We start from the raw sequence: 24,890 nt of genomic DNA on the forward strand, positions 1-24,890 counted from the left end.
TAACGCCCTCAAATGATTCCAACGTAGCCAGATTTAAGAACCACTGGACTAGAATCAACCTATCTTCATCACACCCGTGTTCCCCCAACTCGTACACCAGATGATTGCCATTCCTTCCTCTAAGCCTTTAGAAATGCCTTCTCACTGCCTGGAAATCCTTCCCCCAGACCCCACCTGCAGAGCTCCCAGGTATCCACTAAGACCCAACCCAAATGTTACTCCTGCTGAAATTTCTCTGCACCCCACCCCGTGAGATGGGCCTCCTTTGTCGCCCTGTCGCATTTCTCCCACTGCTAAATAGTGGCTGCTTATTTAGCTGCTGGTGTGTGATCCCTGGAGGACTGATGCCCTGTGTTACCACCTTAATTACCCCACCTATCCCTACACAGCTGCTCAAGGAAGGAATGTGTACTGGATCAATGAATGCTTTGCCCAGCTTTGAAGTACCAAGCAGACCCTACCATGGCCCCTCTTTATTCTGTTGGTGCCCTCGAAGAGTCTGAGACTTCTCCAGTGCTATAATTCTGCCTGGACCAGCCCCTGGTGACCCCACCTTCTGCCCCAGGTCCCTGGAAGATGGAATCTCCTTTGGGGGTGGGTACAAGAGGAGGGTGTGAATCTGGGGCCACCTGTTCAGTTCACCCACCTGCTGGTTCTGGTCCTAGGACTCCTGGTTCTAGCTCTGCTCCCTAAAACTCTAGAACCATTTTTCTGCCTTATGGCACAAATTTGAGGACTAAATAAGATATCTGTAAAGAGTGACCAGCCCAGGGCCTTAATAAGTGGTAGCTGTTTTTTCTAATAGGTCATATTCACTCCTAAACTTCTGTGACAGGCACTGGCTAACCCTGTTATTACAAAGCACTAAACCTTCCCATATTTGTGCAAGGGTGAGCTCATTTGTTCTCTGATTCCAGTGATCTGACCTTCTTCAGTCTCTGGAAGGAAGCACTATATGTACGCTCTCCCACATCAGGGCCTCATTACACCTGCAAGTCCCTTGAACTAAAAACAACTCTAACAACTCTTTTACTCATCTTTACCGTTATCCCAATTTATCACCTCCTCAAGGAAGCCTCCCAGGACTACCACAGCCAAGTGGATCCCCCCTGGCCGGGCTTAAGGAGCACCTGTATGAGGTAAGTGTGGTCGGTCTAGAAAATGGCTTAATTGCCCCATCAGATAAATCCTGTTTCACTAAGTACAGCTTTATCACCAAATTTTAAAGTAATTGATTACACTAGAATAGGTAATCATAAAACTTTAAAATGTATTCAACTCTTTTAAGTAGAAAGATAAAAGTCCCTACCTTTCACTCAGATTGTTTGAAGTAAATCAGAAAAATAAATGGTAATTTATCTTGCTATGAATTGTTTATTTTGTAAAAATCTCACTTGGGCATTTACCAATATTAATCATATATATCCCTTACCTGACTTAGAGTCCTTTGAAGTATCTAGGTTGGAGCTAGGGCAATCTAAATTTTGAGAAAGAAATAAAGGTTAAGAGTGTAAATATAAGCACAAAATAAAATATTATGTTCCTTTTTGTAAAAGCCACTAAGCCAATAATAATAGAAACACCCTCTTCTATAAATTGAATCACTTTTTTAGACCTAAAGCAGCCTTGCATGTCAAACTAATAAAAATGATGGCATATTATCTGGGGGAAAAAAGATTTCGACCAGGAAACATTAAGCATTTTCCAGTAGAGGGAGAACAGAAAGCCAACAAACTTTAGAATTACATTTGGTTGGTTCCCTGGTAAACTCTCAATTTTGTGCCAAAGTAGCTGTATTGTTTCTTTGATTGATCAGCTCATCAGCTCCCTAAAAACATCCCTGGCAATTAAGTAACTTGACCCCCAAAGGAAAAAAGCACCTGATTTTAGATCTTGTAACCTAAGGACAGACAATAGGTTCCTATAACAAAGAAGCGATGACTTTCCTTAGGCAAACAACTGTCAACAGTTTGGTGAAGTGACACAAATTCATTGAAGATAAGGCCCTGAACTTGACAGATAAGGTGGGACCAGGCCAGAAAAGGCCTTGAATGCAATTAGGAAGAACTGGCATCCGTGATGGTTCTCTTACATGGAGACTCAGAAAGCTTCAAACGGGAACGGGCCTTGGTCTTCCCCAAGATGTTGAGGGCCATTGGCGAGCACTGATGCTGAGGACAGATCAGACTTCAGAGAGCCTGACACAGAAACCACTGCAGCGGTCCAGCTACAAAGTAATGAGAGGCTAGGCCCGTGTGGGTGGCCATGGGCATGAAGACATCATAGATGAAGGAGAAGAGGGGTTTGCAGAAGTTACCAACAATGTTAAATAAAACAAGGGCATTTCTGTGTATGGAAGGACTGCTCCATACCGTGTTTCTCCAAAAATAAGACCTAGCTGGACAATCAGCTCTAATGCATTTTTTGGAGCAAAAATTAACATAAGACCTGGTCTTATTTTAATATAAAACTGGGTATTATATAATATATATAATATAATATAATATAACATAATATAATATAATGATATAATGCCCAGTCTTATTTTACTATAACACCGGGTATAATACCGGGTCTTATATTAACTTTTGCTCCAAACGATGCATTAGAGATGATGGTCTGGCCAGATCTTATTTTCGGGGAAACACAGCAGCTATCACGGTCCGTGTGTGTACCGATGCCATGCTCAACTAGACTGCCCCAGGGAACAGGGCCTAGAAGTCTTCCATTTCTCTCCTATCTGGGCTGCTGAACGACAGGGGCTTAGTTACTAACTGACGAATTCCCCTGGGCATGGGCAGTGACTACTGGCCCTTCAGTTTCATGAACACTGACTTAGTGTACACTGTGTGACAGGCACTCTGCAGAAATTAGGAGACAACCCAGGCCCCAGAAGACAGCTTACAGGTTAATGCAATTGTGAGGGCAAGGGGCAGCTGTGCATTAGACAGGTCACTACAATATACAATATGAAACAAGGCCAGCAGTTTGCTGGTCCAAGAGAGAAACTGAGACCCATCACTGAAGATGAGGGACTCAGCATGAGTTCATAAATTTGGTTGAGCTCAAACAAGTCTTGAAGGTAAAATGTGAAGGAAGAGAGAGGCATCTCGGGCAAACAGCAACAGAGGCAAAAGGAAAGCAAAGGGGTACGTTTACTATGGGTGGGAGGTCCAGCTCTGCACTGTTAAGCAAAATCTAACCAGTCTTGATAGACACGGGACATCCCCAGACGCTGCACATTCCAGCCCAACGTTACAGAAGCCTTTATTGGATTTTAATGGCAATACTTCATTAGGCCGGTTGCTATTCTGCACTAACAAAAAAATGAACTATAGGAGGGATACAGAACGTGCAAAAGCAAGACAGTGGCCCAACAATGGGCTAAAGAGTTTCTAAGTCAGTCTGCACATAGTCCAGTGACACAGGTGAGGTTAACGCCTAAAGTGGCCCCATAACCATCCTCCAGAATGGCTTTCAGCCACACAGCATGAGGGACCGGGCCAAAGCAAGAAATACAGCCCCACACACATTTTACACTTTCAAGAAACACCAAAGCAGTTCCCACACCAAACTCAGAGCTAGTCTATTTGCTTAATAAGAGTTTTTAATTGACCCAGATTTATGTGCTGCTATTTTCATTACATATATAAAATTGACGATAGCACTCAAGTATTACAGACAACAACTAGTTATTATGCATGAAAAATTTATAGAATTCAGTTGATAACGCTTCTCTAAACTTACTTTATTGAATTTAAAATAAAGTTACAAAGAACGTTACACCCACAGTTTAAAAGTTGTAAAAAGCTACAAAGGTCCAAATTCTTTACATTTCACCTTTTTAAATATCTGTTGAAAAATAGTTTTAAAATTCTTAAAAAAAGCCATTATCCCATCATCCTAACATGATTAATTTAATACATTTCTATTTTTGTACGTCAGCGAATGAATGAATGTAACAAAGCAACTGCAGCCAATAAGTAGAATTAATAAATCATTTTCTAAAACTGCAAATGTTTCACATAGTACAGGTAACGTTTTTCAGTAACTCCACGTTGACCTAGGGTGCCGTACCTTTTTCTTCTGAAGAGGCACTGTGATCCTCACTAGAACAAAGGGAAAAAAACAATTTTAGAAACTGATACTAATCTTATACACGGTAATTATGCAAATCTTCAAAATGATCCTTATGCTGTATTTCTCCAGACACGTTGCAGATTAAAGAACTCTCTCCCTGCTCTCTGCTCTTCCTGCCCCTCTCACTCTCCATGGACTGACTCGGAACTGCACAGATAAATGGAGCTTACCAAGCGTGCCCTGAATTCCTTCTTGTGCTGCCACACCCCCAGGACCTGCCAATACACCTTCACAGGGTCACAGTATGGCCACGTCCATGGGCAGCCATCGGCCTTCCTCTGTCATGTCTCCTGTAACAACCCTAATCGCCCATCCTGCGTGGGCCTGCAGCCCCTCCCCCTCCACCTGGCTCCCTCTGAGAGCCTCCTGTACCCTTCCTCTCCCAGGTCTTCTCACTCTGCTTCTCGGGCCTCTGGTAGCTCCCACTTAGCTAAGAGGCCCCTCCCTCAACCTATGTTCCACCCTCACCGCAGCGTGAACTCTCTCCGCCCTTCTCAAGCCAGTCTCACAAAAGACCTCAGGCTCCACATTCCCACTCCCTGTTGTCTCCTAGACTCAAAGCCATCTGGTTTCTCATCTCCCCTGTGACCAAAACCACTCTAGCTAGAGCCCCAATGACTCCTGCTCAGCAGATCAAATGGGCTTGGTGACCACTTTCTCATTAGATGAAGCGGGTACCAGGTTCTTCCATGGCTTCCAGTCCTTTCTCACCTGGTCTGCTCCCTTCTCCCACCACCCATGTCAGCGACCTCTCCTCTGTCCACATGCTGGATCTCCTGCCTCCATCTGCTCCAGCCTCCTGGGGACTGACGTGACCCAGAAGCACGCCCTGCACCCTCCTCTTCCCCCTTCTCACTGCCGTGGAGCTCACCCTCACGCCAAGGCTTCCGACCCCACATCTTTCCCTCGTTCTCAGGCCTCTTTTACGGTGCCTGGTACCTGGGGGTCACTTCAGCACTTAGCTAATCATCGCTTTCCCTCTCCATGAAAACCTGCTCCTCCTGACCTGCCTTTGAAGAGAATCACATCAGCGGGTCACCTAACTGGAACCTCCAGGTCACCAGCAGCTCCTGCTTCCTCTTCCTCATCAAGCAGCTAATCCAAGACCTACTGCGCGCCTGCTGGGCATCTCTCACACCCGTCCCTCCCTCAGCGTACACTGTGTCGGCCTTAGTTCAAGCTCGCGCGCTCTCCCCCTCTCTCTCACTGGCTCTCATTAGTTGGTTGATTATAATTTCTCCTAATTATCGTACCTGGCTCATCCCTCATGTGACCATCACCATGGTCTAAGTACGTCTTTGCTTAAACCCTTCTGTGGCTTCTCACTGCTTCCTGACGAAAGCCCGAGTTCCTTGGCATGGCATGCTCCCTTGTCTCCCACCCTGCCTGCTCCCCCAGAAGGAAAGATCTACAGTGTCGCAAGCATACCCTGCATAACACACACACACATCCCTCTCTCTGCATCTCTCCCCTGGGGTCACTGCCTGCTGCCTTGCACGTCATGAACCCCAACTCTGGGTGCGCCATGGACGTGTACTATAACGTTGGGGTACCGCCTGGGGTTATGTGTGCATGTAAGTGACAGCTCTGCCCTCCCCCTTCACGCCCAAACTCCCACTCATCCTTTAAAAGTAGCGTCTCTCAAGGTGTGGTCTGAGGACCACTAGAACTCTATAAGGTGCCCTGTAAAAATATTTTTTCTGGGCCCACTGAACCAGAATCTTTGATGAATAAACAAAAAGGCAGGAAGAAAACAACAATGGTGTTATCTGCATTTATGGGTGTTGAAAAAAATCTTTATTTTCTCATTTAATCATCCCACTAAGCCTATGAAGGCCATTTTACAAATGCAGAGGCTGAGGCTCAGAGAGGTTACTTAGCTTCCTCAGGGTCACGCAGCTAACAGACTGACTGTAGGCCATTATCACTTGAAGTCCATGTACTTGCCTGGTACCATGTCTTCCCCTTACTGCCCACCACTTCACCCCCAAATCCCAATCCTGGGAGAAGTAAACAGAGGAAGAAAACAGCACAGGCAGCAGACGAAGTGCTCACCCTTTCCCTTCCCTTCTTCACCCATGTTGGTCGGGAACCCCTAGATTTTGTAAAGCTCCTTGACTGAAGACTTTATATGGTAAATTTTCCCAAGGATTTGGTATTTCCCAAGTTCCATGGTTCTAGGAAATACATGTATTCTCGTTTTCAGACCTAAATCTTCTTAGCTTTAATCATAAATTTCTCAAAAAGTCAGAGTGGTAGTGAACCTGAAATTAGGAAATGCTTCAAGAAACTAAAATCTGGTTCCTGATGAAATGCATAAAAGAACAAGCCACCATTACATTTTTTTCTCTAGACTCGTATCATTTATAATGCCGTTACTATGCCTTTCAATTGTAAAATAATTACTATGAGAACATAAATTGAAAGTTAATCATTCTTATTTTACAAAATATGTCTGCTTAAAACCCACTGTTTGGGCTGGCCCAGTGGCTCAGGTGGTTGGAGCGCCATGCTCCTGTGCTCCTAATGCCGAGGTCACCGGTTCAATTCCCACATGGGTCAGTGAGCTGCGCCCTCTACAGCTAAGATTGTGAACAACAGCTCTCCCTGGAGCTGGGCTGCCGTGAGCAGTCCAAGGTCGCGAGCTGCTATGTGCTGCCAAGGGCTACCGTGTGCTGCCAGGAGCGGCCTGTGGCCAGTGTGAGTGGCCGGCAGCCGGCAGGAGCTGCCATAAGAGGCCGACCAATGACCAGCAACCGACTGCCTCAGCCAGGGGGAGCGCAAGGGTCACAATACCAGCATGGGCCAGAGAGCTGTGTCCTACACAACTAGACTAAGAAACAACAGCTTGAACTGGGGGGCGGGGGGGAAGGGGGAAAAAAACACCCACTTTTGTTGTCCTCAACGACAAAACTGCATTTTTCTCTTAACTGGCACTTTCATAATCCCCTTTTACAGCTGCTTATCTCTATATCCAGACATATATACATCTGCTTAGATAGTAGACCTGCTAAAACCCAGAAACCTCTGTATAAAACCTTTATTTTTCTCTATGAAGTAGATGAGAGTGAATGGTGTCCAAGACAAGATTCATGAGGCTGCGGGAGACGGCCAGCTCTCTGCACAACAGCACCTGCGTTTAGGGAGCTGGAGCCGGGCTTAGGCCCAACGAGGAGGAGGAGTCCGCCCACAAGGCAGCCCCGCCCCTGCACAGCCAGGCGGAGGAAGCGGACCCTACAGGACCCACGGGACCCTTGCCCCTCAGTGGATGCTAGTCCCCCACATTCCCTTCCTTTCTGCTTTGCCCACGTGCATTGTTATAAGGAAAACCACAGCAACCATGGAGAGAGAACACCCATTCAGTGTAATTTAGGGATCCGAGATCAGTAGGGGAGGGGCATGGACATTTAATTGATAGCACTTAAAACTCCTTCATTTTGATCTGGACTTAATCACTATTACTAGGCATAACTCCTATGTCACTTCCCGCCTGTCGGATTCCAGGCCCCACCTTAGCACAGGCCCGTTTCCCTTAGGAGCGGGGAAACCCTGCCTCTTGGCACAGTAAAACTGCTGAGCGACATACAACAGGACTGAAAAAACAGGCTGAAGACTTCAAAGGAGTAATATTAAATGAGGGTATTTATTGCATGCTTGTTGGAAAAAAGGTGGATTACATTAAAATAGGTGCAAATGAGTCAAACAACAAAATCATTTTTGGAGTCAAGTCATGGCTGCTGCGAAATGAAGCCTCGAGCCAACTGTGCAGTCAGGTAGGCAGAGTCCATCAGCACTCCCGAAGTGCTTGCAGGACCAATGACTGCCGTGCCCACGTGCAGAGGGATTAAGGCACTTGGCCAAATCCACACAGGCTGGTAAAGGGAGGAGCTGGAACTGGAATTCAGAAATTCTGACCTCAGAGGGCACCCTTTCTCCCACCCCAGCACCCCAGCTTGACTTGTGCAGCCTAGACAGGTTAGTATTTGCTGTCAGAATGATTTCACTCAAAGCTTGCTCAATGAGTAATAATTCCCCAGTTAAAGGTGTTTAGCAATCCTTAAAGTAAAAATAAAACTGTAAGATGGGCACAGCTAATATTTATTAAACATTTACTGTGTGCCTGAAATTAAGCCAAGGACTTGGCATGCATCATTTAGCTTGTCCCAACAACCCTTTTAGTGCCTGACAGTGAACCACTTTATCCCTATTTTACAAATGAAGAAACAAGGCTCAGAAATCTTGGGTAATTTATCCAAGAACCTGGTCCATCAGACTGCAGATCTCAAGCTTTTATCAGTACATTTTACAATAAGGAGCCTAAAATTCTGCCATGCAGACAGCAAAACACCTCCTTACCAGTCTCTCTTCCTAAGATTCCTACTGCCTGTGAAGGTAATTCTCAACTATAGGTACATTATAGTAACTAATATAAAGTTATCAGGCATAATTAAATCCATAATGGGCCCCAAATCCTCCTTTAATTAACTTTTCACTTTTAAACCAAGTAGTGTTTTACTTCTTTTAGACCCTACACACCTTCTAGGAAATAGGCCATGAGAAGTAAACGGGTTTAAAAACAAGTGGAAAAGAGTTTAGGTTAGTCACAAACTAGAGTTAGTCTGTATAATCAGATAGATATACTTCCAGACATAATCTCAATGAAAGCAGATCTCTCTTCATCAACCCAAATTAACAAACACCTATTTACCATATGACAGGCGGGGGGGGGGCATATAAAAGTCACACACAACATATGCACCTTGTCCCCAAAGGCACACTTAATGGAAAAGACAGATCAGAAAAAAAATAAATGTATATGATGCAGGAAGAGCAAAATTAAAAACAAACGTAAGCTACAACATTAGCGCAGAGCAGGCTATGATGACCTGGGAAGCACTGAGCTCTTACTGCCAAGAAACAGGCACTAACTAAAAGGTCAGTTAAACCACAATGCTAAGGCCATCTTGCACTTTCAGAGTGCAACCACATCCCAAACAGATCCTGTCAGACTTAGAAAAAACTGAAACGAGAAGGAGCCTACCAGGTCTTATAAGTCTGATGTTTTATTTTACAGAGCGGGAGATGGGACTCTAGGAGAGGTTAAGTGAATAACCACCCAAGATCACATAGGAAGTTATAAGCAGAGACCATCTGATAACTCGTCTCAGCCTCTTGGTTTCCGTTACCAGTCCGTTCACTTAACATGTGGATGTGGATTATGCGCTAGGCGCCAGGGAACACAGCAACTAGGTCTGGGTCTGTGCCTTCCAGTCTGTGCCTTCAAGAAACCCCAGTGTGGGGCTGGCCCGGTGGCTCAGGTGGTTAGAGCTCCATGCTCCTAACTCCGAAGGCTGCCGGTTCAATTCCCACATGGGCCAGTGGGCTCTCAACCACAAGGTTGCCTGTTTGACTCCCGCAAGGGATGGTGGGCTGCGCCCCCTGCAACTAAGATTGAACATGGCACCTTGAGCTGAGCTGCCGCTGAGCTCCCGGATGGCTCAGTTGGTTGGAATGCGTCCTCTCAACCACAAGGTTGCCGGTTCGACTCCCGCAAGGGATGGTGGGCTGCGCCCCCTGCAACTAAGATTGAACATGGCACCTTGAGCTGAGCTGCCACTGAGCTCCTGGATGGCTCAGTTGGTTGGAATGAGTCCTCTCAACCACAAGGTTGCCGGTTCGACTCCCGCAAGTAGACCTGGAGCTGAGCTGCGCCCTCCACAACTAAGATTGAAAGGACAACAACTTGACTTGGAAAAAAGGCCTGGAAGTACACACTGTTCCCCAATAAAAAAAGTCCTGTTTCCCTTCCCCAATAAAAAATAAATAAATAAATAAAAGAAACCCCAGTGCAATGGGGAATGCTCTTCCTGTATCTAAAACAGGAAGCGCTTTGAGAGAAGAAGACACGAGAGAGAGCTTGTCTAAGATTGAGGAATTGGGGAGGGCTCCAGGAGAGGCGACATGGAAGCTGAGCCACAGAGGACAGGCAGGAATGGAGAAGAAAGGAAGAAGTGGGCGGCGGGGAGGAGGGTGGGATTCTGTCCCAGGCAGGAAGGAGTTGATCGAGGTCCAGGAACAGAAAGAAAGCAGTGTGGTCAGGCCAAGAGATGCAAGACAGATGAGGAGAAACCCTAATTCTGTGACCAAACTGAGGGCAGCCACCAGGATGCTGAGTGGGCATCCATCCATCACTCAGTCTGCTGAGTCGTCGCTAGGAGGAACTGAAACGAGAGCAGAGGAGGAAGTCAATAGCAGTCCCAGGATCTGCTGTCATCAACATTATACGTGGGGGCTGCCTGACCTTGTGTGACCCCGATAATCTGCAGGTTTAGACCCTGCCTGTATTGAGCCCAAAAGGCCCAAGCACTTCCCTACAGAAAACCTCACTCCCCCAGGCCACAAACGTCAGTCCACCCTGCTCAAGAAGTTGTAGACTAGAAGAGAAATCCTTCTCGAGAGGCTAGGTGACTTGAAAACATCCTCCAGGGAAATGGACTTCATTCAGAATCGAGCTCTGGAAGCCAACAACAGAACCACCTCCATACTGGCCAGGACAGAAGGACTTCCTCAGTACCCAGACCTCTGGAACTAGGCCCTGAGGTGGTGGATCAGGGGCTCGAAGGTGAGAAGCAGGTGGGGGGATAGGAGAGATGTGATTAGCTCGAGCTGCCAGCTATCGATCCTCTCAGGGAATAATTCCCAAGCCAGGCTGGTTTCCCATCATTGCCCACTTTCTTTTCTAAGCACCTCAAAGATCACCACTTCGTCAACTTGACCACAACAGAAGCAATCCCATGGCTTTTTTCTCATATGTCCGGGTCCCTGAATGAGAGCACCTTTCAATGCTTCCAAAGGGACTTAGCTCTGGCAAAGATGGGAAATCCACAGGGCTGGCTCTCCAGGCTGGCTCCTTCACACCCGTATACCCCTCTCCTCCTTTCCTTTTTTGTTACACCAGTAGGAAAAAAATAATGGTGAAACTTGGTAGCTCTTTGATATCAAAAAGCTAAAGGATTCATTGTATCATTACTTGTAATAGGCAAAAACTGGAAACTCCTCTCTGATCAAGGAGAATGAATGAATAAAATGTGACAGTCATACAATGGAACACTATAAACCATAAGAACCAAAGAACTGCTACACACAACCATGTGGATTTATCTCATACACATGATGTTGCACAAAAGAAGTCAGACACAAAAGGGCATATATACTGTGTGAGTCTATGTTTATAAAGCTTACAAACAAGCAAAACTAATCTCTGGTTCCTCTGGGGAGAAGGGCTGTAACAGTAAGAGGAATATGAGGGGGAGGGGGCTTCTAGCATGTCATGCTCTATTTCTCCACCTGCGTGGTGGTTATACTAGATGTGTTCACTTTGTGATAATTCATCAAGCTGCTTAAGATGCCAGTGTTTTCTGTGTGATTGTATATACACACATACACAGAGGAAGGGTTTTCAGCACCCTGGGAAAGGAAAAGTAAAGTACTTGGGGCTTTAGCTTTGTGGTCCTCGGTTGTAAATGGAGAATGACCCTGGGTAGTAGGGGGGGGCAAGGTGAAGAGACTGATTGCATCGGGGATGTGGCCTAAAGGACAGCTGCCGTGCAGTGGCAGGAATTAGGGGGGCAGTTTTAGGGTTACTCCTTTCTTCCTTCTTGTAACTGTCAATGAGATCTCTGCATAAAGTACTCCCAAGGGAAGTGGGGCCAGGAAGGAAAAGGGCTGGGGCTAGGCTGGCAGAGAGGAGAGAGGCAGCTGGAATCTATCCAGCAGTGACGCAACAAGGAGGGAAGAGAGGAAGAGGGAAGAGAAAGAAACCCTAAGTGCCCAGGGTGAGCAAGGAGGAGAGCCAGCCTGGCTGGAATTGTATAGGGTGGGGGGATTCCCACCACTTAGCCCAGGAGAAGGGATGCAGTCTCCACTCCACCCCCTCCAGGAACAGGAGGAAAGCAAGTGTGGTCGGGCAGAGAGAGGCACAAGAGATGAGGGACAGGGAAGTAGAGAAATCCTAACTCTGTGACCAAACTGTGGGCACCCACGAGTGGTGATCACTCAGTCGGCTGAGTCGTCATCTCTAGAAGAAAGTGAAACTTGAGAGCAGTCAATAGCAGTCCCAGAATCTGCTATCATCAACATCATACATGGGGGCTGCTTTTGTGCGACCCCGATATTCTGCAGGTTTAGACACTGCCTGTCTTGAGCCAATATTGTCTGACATACAACTGGATTAAAGGTTTTATTGCACTGCTCTGCTCTGCTTTGTTTATAAGTTGGTCACCCTTGGGAACTAAGAGAGTGAGTGTGTGTGTGTGTGTGTGTGTGCGCGCGCGCACGCACAGCAAGGTTTCAAAATCCCCAGCATCTAACACATTGCTTGGCACATAGTGTTCACTGAAAAAAAATGTTCATTGAACAAATAAATGACAGAAAGAATATGGTAGTTAGATATAAGGTAGAGACTCTATTCCTCAATAGTTAAGAAATCTGTACTAATAGCTTAAATGGCCAAAAATATAGGAATGACTAAGTATCAGTGACTTATTGTGCAGCTATTAAAAATTACAAGAGTAGCAAACATCTATCAGGTGCTTTAGTTTACTAAGAATTGCACCTTGCCCTGACACAGGATTATATGGACTGAAATGTGAAAACCACACATTAGCAACAATCTCCCTGGAGGCGAGATGATGAGATAGATGAAGGAGTTTTGATGGAAAGGGTGGGAGAGGGTCCACATCTTAGTGTAATACTAGGAAGGGCTGGTGATTCTGAGCAGCCTGCAGACTTTGGTTAGCTGTTTGTGTAAATAACTGTGCTAATTTCACATACTACATTTCAACTCACTTCCTGTCTCTATTGTTTTGGCGGGGAAATCTTTACTTTAAGCCACAATTTGATTCCAAGTTCTCTTTAACACCATTCACAAGTCTTGCTGTTGAGTGAAACCTCTAAGAAGTGTTTCTGACCTTCAAAGTGGACTCAGTTCATGTTCCAGTGTAGTTTTACTCATGATCCTAATGTCAAGAAATCCAAATAAATAAATAAACAAACAAACGACTTTTCTAAGCTGTCTTCCTGATTGCAACAGTGTTTTAAAGAAAGAACAGGAAAACGAAAAAAAAACAAAAACACCTCCCTCCACCCTGAGAGAAGCTGGGCCAAATGTTTAATGATCCATCAAAAACTGAAGTGTGGACACTTTAAACCTTGGCATTCTCTTCTTCCTCTAGTTGTTCCTATAGAAACTTTGTTTTGCAGTCTGACTGTCCCGAAAGTAAATTCTGTGCAGACTCTGAATCTTGGCTGAGTGTTTCTGCACTGCTTTGGGTGGACTTCCTGCAAGCACTCTTACTGCAGTGAGAGGGTTACCAAAAGGATACATTTCACAAACCAACCATCACGTGTCTTTTGCTGAAACACCACATCCAATGGTAAAAGCCTGCTTTTGCAAATGACAGTGGGTACTACCTCTGGAGAACCCGACAGCCCACAATTAGAGTGTCCCCAAACCACCTCTTAATAAACATTCCCATGTAAAAAGCATCGGCTTTTAAAGGTCTGTAGGACTCTCATGACCAACAGAGGCACTGGCTACTTTTACAGTAATAGCACAAATCCTTCAAGCAAACTTCTTTGCGCAAGACATTGTGTTAGTGCCAAATGGGGGGTGAGGGGCTGACAGGAAGGGTGGGGGCCTCCACGCATGGGCAAAGGGGATGTGAAAGGAACTAAGCCTGACCTCCACTAAAACTATCTGAAAGGCTGTGGCCAAAGCGCCGCCAGTATTCAGAAAAACACAGAGCACCCGCCTGGGAAACCTCCCAAGTCCTCCAGGTGCAAAGGGCGCAGAGGCTCCGGAGAGCTCCCCGAGAATTGGGGGCAGATAAGGACAGCAGAGGCTGGGCCTCGGGGCGGGGAGTCACCCAAGGAGGCGGGAAGGGCGCCAGTCCACCACAGAGAGCAAAGGAGGTTCCGCAGCGCGCGCGACCCGCTCTCCTCCGCCGGGCGCCGCCACCACCACGACCAGAATGTGAACAAATTGCGCTCACCTGCCGCCGCCGCGCAGCCGGGCTGCAGGCGCGAGGGAAGCCACAGCTGCAGGGGGCGGCAGCGCCGCCTGTAGGCCCCGCCTCCGGGCCTGGTGCGCGGGGCCTCCCGAGCAGCGCGCCGCCACCTCCCTCGCGGGCACCTGCGCGCGACTGCGGCGCCGCCTGCCCTACCCGGGTGCGACCGCCCAGCCCCCTGCCACCTATAGGGTGTCGTCGGGGGATGGGGGGGCGCATCGCCTCCGCATATTCCGTCCCCCACGCGGGGCAGGTGCCGCCGTCGAAGGGCGCTTTGTTTGTGTGACTGGAGGGGGGATGCCGGGGTGGCAGTGGAGCCCTCGCCCCGCCCAGGGTCGGGATGGCAAAGCCCCTTACGCACGCGGCGATGTTGGGCCCAGCCGCCCCCATCCAGCTCTGCGCTTTTTCCTTCCGACTACTTCCTCCACCCCGCACCGCCCCCCACCCCCATCCCGAGCCCTGCGGCTACGCTCACCTGCTCTCCGTGTCCCCCGCGCCGCAGCTCATGGTCGCTCGGTGGCTGGGAGGGAGCACCACGCACGACCGGGGCTCGGCGCTCGGCTCGCTCCGCGGCTGCTGCAGGAGGGGCTCGCGTGTGGAGCGCTGCCCTGCGCATCCGGCGGCGGCCGCCGCTGCCGTGGGTGAGGTGGGAGGAGGGAGGAGAGCGAGCGAGAGCGGCCGGGGGAGGGGATTGGGCGGGAGGGGGCGCCGGGCGCGCATCTGCAGCCGCCGGCAGAGGCGGCCCTGGCTCCCGTAACGGAAACGCGAGTTCGGCGGCGGACCCGCGCGTGCACACCGGCGTGCACACTCGCACAACGGCCTTGCGTCCCTGCTTATCAGAGCCCTCGTCTTGTGGGAACTCGGCTTGACGACACTAATGCTGAGGCTTCTGTAGAGGAAAAAGGCCCCGCCGTTCTGGAGGAGACAAAAAACTCAAGTCACCTTGATTGGAGTTGGATACTCCTGTACCTGGAGATTTTCACTGGGGACCGCGAGACATCCCCTCCTCCAAGGGGTCCCCAGATTCGTTTCTTAGGATCTGTAAACCCCCTGAAATTCTATGCCAGATTCTGTATCTAAATATAAGTGCTAGAGTGAGGGACCACAGCCTTCATTGGATTAAACAGCTGTCTGACCCTTCTTACCCCAAACTGTAAACTATGGATTAAACCAGTGGTTTCCAAACTTTGCTGCACATTAAATCACCCAGGGAGTTGTTTTTTTATTTGTGATGCCTTGAGTGTTATCTGAGACCAATTTAATCAGTGGAGTGGGACTCCGGCATCAGTATTTTTAAAGATCCCAGGTGATTCCAATGTGCAGAAAAGTGCCAGAACTTCTTAGACTGTTGGTGACCCTCACTGTACAGTTTGTTACCCGATTTTTCAGCATTATTGCTGTCTGTCGAGAGCAACCCAGCTATCAGTGGAGAGCCAGGGTTCATGTTCACATGGGTTTGTGGGGAGTCAGGCTAGCATGTTCCTTACTCACCTCAACTTGGGCTTCCAAATGAGGGCAGAATTCCAGCTCTGCCCTTTCCTAGCTATAGGAATTTGAACAAGTCATTTTTTTCAACTTCAGCTTCCTTGCAAAACAAAAGGGGAGAGGTGGTTCTTAGGAACTGGTATTTTTTAAATGGAGATATAATTGACATATAACTTACTAGTTTCTAATGTACAATATAATAACTATATATCTATACATTGTGAAATGGTCACAGTGAGTCTCGTTAACATCCATCATCACAATTACATTTTTTTTCTTGTGATGAGAACTTTTAAGATCTACTCTCAACAACTTTCAAATACACAATACAATGCTATTAACTGTAAGAAATTGGTATTTTTTCTAAGCTCTCCAGGTGGCCCAACCCAGCACCTGTTGGCAGACCCTGGTTTGGGATCTACTGTCCCTATCTCCCTTTCCCTCTCCACCATTTGCTTCTCAACCAATTGTAATATGGTTGCCCACCCACTCCCCACTCTTGTTAAGGTCACCACTTACCTTGCTGCTGTGAAACTGAGGTATCCTTTTCCATATGCCCTTGACTCTCGACATTTTCTCCTTCCTGAAATTCTCCTTTGGTTTCCAGGAGACCCACACGGTATGACAAGCAACTGAACCCCACGAGGACCGAGGCTCTTGATCCAACATCCTGTGGGAAACTAAAACCTGAAAACAACCATACAAGTGGTCTTGGAAGTGGATCTTTCAGCCCCAGTTGAGTCTTGATGATGGCAAGCCTTGGTGGACAGCTTGGCTACAATCTCATGAAAGACTTTGAGCAACAAACCACCCAGCTAAGCCACTTCCAGATTCTTGACATACACAAACTATAAAATAATAAATGTTTGTGGTTTTTAAGCTGCTAATTTTGGGGGTAATTTGTTATGCAGCTATAAATAATAGAAACAGGAAACAAGATCCTTAGTGCAGTGGAATCACATTATTTGCACTTTTAATTTTCATAAATTCAACCATACTTAGTCTGCAAAAGAGGAAGAGAGAACACTTTCAACAGTGTTGCCAATTCCACCTGCTATTCCAGTGAAAGGAGATGATGAGATGTAAGAGGCAGGTCTGGTTTTATCAGTCAATTTTTGTCCCAGTTCTGGGGATCTCTCATAGAGAAAGTCTTGACACTGGCTGTGCTGCTCATTTATTTAAATATCCAAGTTTTGTACACAGTGGGAAAAATAAGTCTAATTCTTACTTGGGATATATATACATACATACATACGTATATGTAAAATGAGTCTCGAAATCCCTTAACTCATCAGGACCTGAGCCCAGGACTCCGCCAAACCAAGAATAATACCCAGACCTGTGTAAGAGGGAGCCCAGCCCTGCACTCCTGCTTCACAGAGCCCCACCATGGCCCTTCTCCATCCACAACTCCCACGAGGTGAGGAGTCAGTGAGGGCGAAGGTATATCCCTCCCAGAGCCTGTGTCTGCCCCCCCACACACACACACACACTTTTAGACCAAACTCAGGGAATGAGAGACCCCAAATTCTCTGTGCAATTGGCCCTGAACCCATTTCTAGGGCTTGCATAGGTCCTTCCCCAGTCCAACTTTCCAAGGGTGGAACATACCACTGGAGTGCATACACTGGGCCAAGGTGACACCAAGGGGCAGCTGTTCAAAGCGATATACGGATGGAGCTTGTATGTGGGAGCTAATTGGTCCTCATGTGTACACACAGCCCCTGGCCCTGGGGACAGCGGCAGCAGCAATAAGTATTATGTTAAAGAACATGAGGAGGTGACCTATGGACGCCAAGCCAGCTCTCCTAAAGCTGCCTCACACTGGTGTTGGACTCAGAACTCTAGCTTGACCTGGCTCTTCATGTCATTTTATAGGAATATTTTTCAAGGCCGGAGGACAAAATATATTTTATTTAGCAGTGTGTTAGCTTGATTTATAGCTTTTAAGTATTCAGACATATTACATATAGATATCATTTGTACTCTAGCCCAGGGTCCCACAAATGACCAGGAAGACCTGGCCAAGAACTAACTTCTTTATCTTTGTTTTACTTTTTAGTTTTGGCCTCTCTTTGCCTGAGGAAGTGAAGACCAAGGCATCATTTGAGTGGGAGAGGAGGGCAATGGGATAAAGTCATTATTTTTCTATCTCCTTTTATTTAAATATCTTTGGTTAAATCCATGAACATGGTGTGTCTTCTCTCTCTGAAGCTCGAGTGGGTCTTGTTCTTGGAAATACCTGTTGGTGGAGCCCATGAGTGGATTCTTGAGTGCTGCTGTGGTTGTTCAGTCCTTTCCCTGGGTAATTACTCCTCTCAGTTGGGCGTGTCTCTTCCAGACCATTTTCCCTGAATCTTAATAATATAGAAAACAGTGTGTGTGTGTGTGTGTGTGTGTGTGTGTGTGTGTGTGTGTGTGTGTGTGTTTGCCTCAAAGACTGTATGCACATATGCACTAATTTTTAATTTGCTTGTTTTTATTCTACAATATATTTCAAATGTCTATCTTCAGAACAAATTTTACTGTTTACATATTTCACACTATTCCATTTATATAACACTTTACTTACCTTACTTTGATACTAAATACACTATATGAAATTTGTATGTGAGTCATGCATATTTTTAGATTAAAAATGTAAGTTTATTCATCTTAATTTTTGAAGAATGGGGTGTTAGTGGAGATTTGAAGAGAGGATATCCTGAAGACATCTTGGAGAATTCCTTAAATACTGTAATATCAAAGTGAGAATTCCTTATCCAAGCTATGAATAAGAGAAGACCAGCCATTTCCTGATTTAAATATGGCAAAGACTACCCAGTTTCCTCTCTATGTCTGTTTTCTCTGTGTTGTAGACTCGTCTCTTCTGTATCAGGCCTAGAAAGACAGGTACAGCCAAAAAATCAACACTAAGAAGTTCTTTGGATGCTGACATTAGCCAGTGGAAATCTTTAATTATGTATTTAAGCAACTCTTAGTTTTCTTCCTAAAGGTGATTTGATGTATTCTCTGGTTTCTGAGCTACCTTGGAGCTTGCGGTGTTTGTTTTCTAGAATGAGGACATCCAATTTTTTGTTTGAGGTACTTCTCGTGGCACCTAGGGCTTGCTATACATCTGCTTCTCTAACCAACAAAAGTCGTGATCCTCCGGGTTCCACAGAGAATGTTGCTCCCTGCTCTGCTCTCAGTCAGAGCTCATCATGATACACAATTGTTACAGCGAAACACACCACCACTGGCAACAGAGACCTTTGCCCAGAATTGATAGACTCCTGACACGGAAGCTAAATCATTTATCTAGAAGAATCTTTATCTAGTTGTAATGGACTGAATGTTTATATCCCAACAAAAGTCTTCTGTTAAAACCCAAACCCCCAAAAGTGATGATATTAGGAGGTGGGGTCTTGAGAAGGTAAATAGGTTTACATGGGGTCATGATCAGAGGGCCCCCAAAATGGGATTAGTGTCCTTGTAAGAAGAGGATGAGACACCAGAGCTCCCTCTCCATCTGTGAGGAGCAAGCGGCCATCTACAAGCCAGGAAGAGGGCTCTCACCAAGAACAGAACCTGCCAGCTCCTGGCACCGCCCATCCTCCAGAACCGTGAGAAATGAATGTTTGTTGATTAAGCCACCCAGGCTATGGTATTTTGTTATGGCAACCCAAGATGACTTAGACACTAGTATTTAGGCTTTTATTGTCGACAAATGTTACTATATTTTTAAGGACTGCTATGCTTCTGCCTGTATCTAGCTCAACTTTTATCTCTTTGTTTTATTTACTTAAAGAGACAGGGAGTGTGTGAGGAAGGGATTCCAGGAAAGTAAATTTAGCCAGGAAGTTTTCATTCCTGCCTCGCACACCCCTTATACCTCCATTCTAGTCACGCAACTGAAGATGTAACTGCCTCATAGAGTGATTTCCAAATCCGGTTTTATGATACATCCCTGTGGCTCCAATGAACTCTAGGGCTGTTACCGAACCATAAAATATCGCTCAACACAATTTGAATTCACCTTCATTTTTAAAATTAAATATCATCTGTCTTTTTTCTAGAATACAATGGATAGTTATAATTCCAGAAAAACTGGAAATTGTCCTTTGTGTGTTTTGGTATTGTTTTATTTATAAACACTGCCTTCCCATTTTTTATGACACACTATGTAAGTATCAGTAAGGTTGTTAGTTTGAGCTGAAAACAAATCTAGTAAAGATTGCCACACATAACCTTGTGAGGGGTGCAAATGTCTAACTATTAATATTAACGTTGTTTTGTACTGAAACTAATAAAATAAAAATAAAATAAAAGACTCGCTACACAAAGTGGGGCCTATGGACCAACAGCATCAGCATCACCTGGGAGCTTGATTGAGATGCAGAATCTCAGACCCAACCAGACCTTCTTGGTCTCAGCCCTACATTTCACACCACCTGGTGATTTGTGTGCAGCTTACAGTTTGAGAGGCACTGGTTTAAAAGATACTGGGTAGTTCACAGACTCTCCAGGAAGGCCAGAGAGCCAAATTTGGGATGTTGCTGTCTGGAACAACAGCTCAAAGCTCTCTGCAGGGGGGCTCAGTGAGGACCACAGCCTGTAGTACCAGAAATCAGCAGTGGATTTCACCACTGAAGCCATGTGGGCCCAGCCCCTTCCTCATTTCTCTAGCTTCCAATCCAAGGCATGAGGGAGATGCTGGAAATTGCTGGGGCCCAAGTCACAGCCTGTCCTCCAGCTTAGGGGAGGCTAAGAAAAGGAGTGACATTTTCTGTTTAAGTAATGAGAGGAGGGGTAGGACTCCAAAGGGGGCTGGGGGGGGAGGGGAGTCTTCAAAACATAGGCAAAGGGGTTCAGCTGCTGGGTGGCCAAAAAGAATGACAGGCCTCCATTCCCTACACACTTTTTGGAAGAATGCTGGAGTCCAGCTCTGCCAGGACCTGCCCAAGTCACCTTTACCAAGTCCAGGGACATCTCAGAGGCCTGTTTCCACATCTTTAATATTACTTTTAAATGATGGTTTCTATTTATATAGAACTTTACAGTTTGCCAAGCATTCCCCTGCCTACATATCTTTTCATTTGAGCCACAAGACAACGCTGTGATAAAGTAGCGTTATCTCAATTTTACAGATTGGAAAAGAGAGGCACAGAATAACTTGCCTAAGAGTGCTTCCTGTACTGTATCCCCGTAACCACAGTCAAATGAGTCAGTGTATGTGGAAGTACACTGAACACTATAATGTGTGATTTCACTCAAAGGTGTTCCTTATGACTAGTAATACTCCTAAAATACATATGCTTCTAACTGAATTGAATCACCTACTGTGATGCTGTTGGTCCCAGGATTTGCAGCGCCCTTCTTGCCTTGTGGTATGGTAAAACTATTACCAGGAAAAGTTAATCATTAATATCAGTGGTGAAGTGTATATTAATGAGCAATAAAGGAATGTTACAGAAACCCAGAAGGAATTGATCAAACCAAAATTATTTCATTGTTTACAGAGTCTTCTGCAGAAAGTAACTGAGAAACTCAAAAATGTTTCTTATGAACTATTTTGAAGAACTAAAATGACAACCATTTCAATTGTTTGTTATTTCTCTTCATAGTTTGTAAGTTCTACAAAGTGCTACTCCAGTGTTAGGAAGTTAAAAGGCTGCTAAAGGACCAGGACAAAAGTAAGGCCAGAATTCCAGGCTTCTGTTCTCAAAAATCAATGTTTATTTTGGGTTTCTAAAATAATGAGTCTCTACAACTTTTTCCTTTGGAAAGACTCAATAGTTTATCCTTTTATCTCTCTTTTAACAGTAGATCACACCCTATGATTCTTTTATCACCTGTTATGTATTCCATTAACTCTAGTTCCTTTTTTGTTATTGATGTTACATCAAGTGAAAGACTTTTTAACAGGATTTCAAATTGGGTGAGGTCTCAAGGTCAAATGTCGTTTACAAAGCCTGCTCAAAGAAATAAATTCTCAGCTAAAGCAGTGGAGAAAGGATTAGTATATTTTATTACTGTATGAAGTAGTCCTTGCTCTACAAATATATGATGATAAATGTTATCACTACCCCATCTAAATGGAAATGTCTTTATTCTTATTCATTTATTTGCCTTTTTTGTGGGGAGAGGGATCCTTTTCTATTTTGAGTATTCTATATTGGTAATAGCAGCGATTGCACCTACTATATGCAAAGGACTACATGCTAAGCATCTTAAATATACTATCTCAATTCCCCTTTGGTACTATCAACATATCAACAATATTATCAACATTATATGGTTGATTATACAGTTGACTATTTATAATTATAATAGTCACTAATTTTTGCTACTTTTTATAATGCAATTGGCAATAGTGTTAAGCTCTTTCACATGTATTGCCTTGCTTAGTCCTCACACCTGCCTTATGAGGTAATTACTGTTATCATTCCCATTTTACAGATAAGGAAACTGAGTGTGGATGAAAAATGGGGTTCTCACAGGATTTATATGATCGTAAATCTCTAACTGGGAAGGTTATGGTGGGTAGTCACATCCCAGGCTTGTATGTAACTCTTTACTAAAAGGCTTATCTTTGCCTTAATCGAGTCGTATCCATTGTTTCTGTGCATCTAGGTTAACATACCTATGAAATGCTCCCTTTCAGACTCCTCCTACTATAATAATAACTGTCCACCCTTTCAGACCTTTCCTTCTAAAGTGGACCACTCTCAAGAGAGCACATCATCCTAACTGTCCTGTAATCCAGTCCCCACCTTGCTTTCTTCCACCTCCACGTAATCTTCTTCTTCACATTCCCTCCTTAATTTCAAATGCATAAAAGAAACTGCACAACTGTTATTCTCCAGAGCATTTGAGATCTTGCGCTCTGGCATATGTTGTCAGTTTGGCTCAAATAAACTTTTATAAAAATTCTCTACAGGTTTGGACATTTCTTAACTTGACATGAGGGACAGACTGGTTAAGAACTTTGCCTGTGGTCACTCAATAAGTTTTGGAGTCAACATCCATCCCCACCTATGTAGGTTCATTGCCACAGCCATTTTGCTTCCCGAGAGCAGGTTACCTTTGAGTTCTGCTAAATTCTTCTAAACGTGGTTGCCTTTGAAAGCCTAGCTTAGAATAGGCTCTAGAGCAAGGGTGTCCAAACTGTGGCCTGCGGGCCAACTGCGGCCCACAATCTATTTTTTATTGGCCCGCAGCAAATTCCAAAAATATATTTAGTTTATTTAAATAAACCAGGTGAGGCAATACGTACTTCACCTCGAGTGAGTGGCCCGGCTGTTTGTGTATTTTACTGCATATGGCCCTTGGTGAAAAATGTTGAAAAAAGTTTGGACACCCCTGCTCTAGAGTCAGACAGTTCAAAGCCGAGTGAATCAGTTTGGCAATAACCATCAAGACTTCTACCACTTCTACCACCAAGTCTACTCTCCAGTGGGGAAGAAAGAACCAAAGCACACGCCCCTTCCTTATTCAGTTACTGAGCTTTCTCCTATCTGTATTTCAAGGAACTATGGGAGCTAATATGAGATATTTTCAGATTCTTGGACAACTGAGGTTTCATGTCCCAGGCAGAAATGGTGACCCCACTAGAGTGTATACATGTTAACCTATATTATTTAGATATATCTAGATATAATATCTAGATATTAACCTAGAGCAGTAAAACTCAGCTTTAGTTTTGCAAAATTTTAGGTTATATGCAATTATTTCTAAGGATTCAACAAATTCTTCAAAATAAACTTAACTAAAATAAATGTTTATGCATGCAGTATACACAATATTCTGATATTTTATGCAATGTTTATTGAGATCTGAGCATGTACTAGGCACCCTGTAGGCACTGGGAGTACAGTGACAAGTGAAGGTGGACATGGGCCCAGCCTTCATGGAGTGGACAGTCTCATAGGGGAGATAGACTCTAATCACAGAATTGCACAAGCCAGTGTTAAAACTGCAACTCCGGTGTTGTGAATAAGAGGTAGATGGTGCTCTGTGTTAAGCCATATTTAGGCCCGGAGCATAATCCTTATCTTGAAAGGCAGGGTCCTGTGATCAGCTGGCCTGGGGGGACCTTGGCTGTCTGGACAGCAACCTGGGGCCAGGGTGTGGAGCTGGAGGGCTTGGCCATGCCCTGAAACCTTTGTCAGCAAAAACACTCTGAAGCATTGAAGGGGGAACAGCCTCATTTACCCCCTCCTATAAAATTCCATACCCCTCTTTGCTCAGGGAGGTTATGGTCTTTTCTAGCCTGACCTCCCACAGCTCAAACACGCCAAATAAATTCTAATAGACCAATTTTGGTCTCCCGAGACTCATTCCTCCGGCCCTGAAAATGTACAATGGGGGGAAACGTCTACATGGGGAGATGGGGAAAGTTTTCCTAAGGAAAGTCATGCCCTTTTGTCTTCTGAAGCACGAGGAGGAATTGCTGAAGAGCATAGAGGACATGTTTTGATGCAATCTGGAGACAATCCAGGTTTTGAGGGCCTGAAAAGGATAAAATTTGGGAAGCCCTCTTCCAGAAAAAATGTACAAACAGATATTACTTTTGTAAATTTTATATAACACATGACCAAACACATTTAAGAGCCCAATGCAAGTGAGGGGATCTGAGGCCTAGGCTTCATCAGCTGTAAGTAGCCCCCTCGAAATGGGGACTCATTTCACTGTCAGGAATGGACACAGCAAAGCATTTGAGAGTCTTAGACTGGACCCTTTCCCCCTACTTCCTACTCTGTGAATTTGGGAAGTAAGGTCTCTAGTCTGGTTTTCCTCCTTTGCTACGTTGGGATTAAAAACACCTTCAAAATAGCTTGTGTAAGCGCCTGGAACAAGGTGTGATAACTGGTAGCATTGTTATTAAAGAATTTGGAAAGACTGCTTTGTCCTTTTGTGAGATGCAGGTATACTCCAATGTGGGCAATGGTCCCTTTGGGTGGTGGCTCTATTAGGTAGAAGTCAGAAAATGGAAGAGGTGGAGGGGTGGGAGGGTGTCCATAGTGCCTACAGAAAAAGCTCATGACTGGCTTCGATTAACTGCCTCCAGCCACGGTATCTACTTTTACAACAACAGATGACCAGAGGTGGTCTGGAGCAAGATAAGGATCTGAGTCAACAGACCTCCACCCATTTTAGGAGGTCACACCCTCCTGTGGAAGAGCATACACCACATTTTCCTGCTAAATCAAGATT

At 45.3% G+C, this 24,890-nt stretch overlaps 1 protein-coding gene across 1 annotated transcript in view; it reads right to left on the reverse strand.

Moving 5' to 3' along the window:
• The window catches only part of LOC109447523 (uncharacterized), a 38,720-nt gene extending 23,582 nt beyond the window's left edge, over positions 1-15,138 (reverse strand). The window contains exons 1-3 of the mRNA XM_019731950.2: positions 14,683-15,138; positions 4,078-4,109; positions 1,433-1,477 (exon numbers count right to left, since the gene is read on the reverse strand). Coding sequence (XP_019587509.2) covers positions 1,433-1,477; positions 4,078-4,109; positions 14,683-14,927 — 322 coding nt within the window. The 5' untranslated portion in view covers positions 14,928-15,138. The remainder of the gene's footprint in view (positions 1-1,432; positions 1,478-4,077; positions 4,110-14,682) is intronic.
• Between the last annotated feature and the right edge of the window lie 9,752 nt (positions 15,139-24,890).

This window comes from Rhinolophus sinicus, linkage group LG01, assembly GCF_036562045.2.
Source record: "Rhinolophus sinicus isolate RSC01 linkage group LG01, ASM3656204v1, whole genome shotgun sequence".
In the NCBI taxonomy this organism is placed as follows: domain Eukaryota; kingdom Metazoa; phylum Chordata; class Mammalia; order Chiroptera; family Rhinolophidae; genus Rhinolophus; species Rhinolophus sinicus.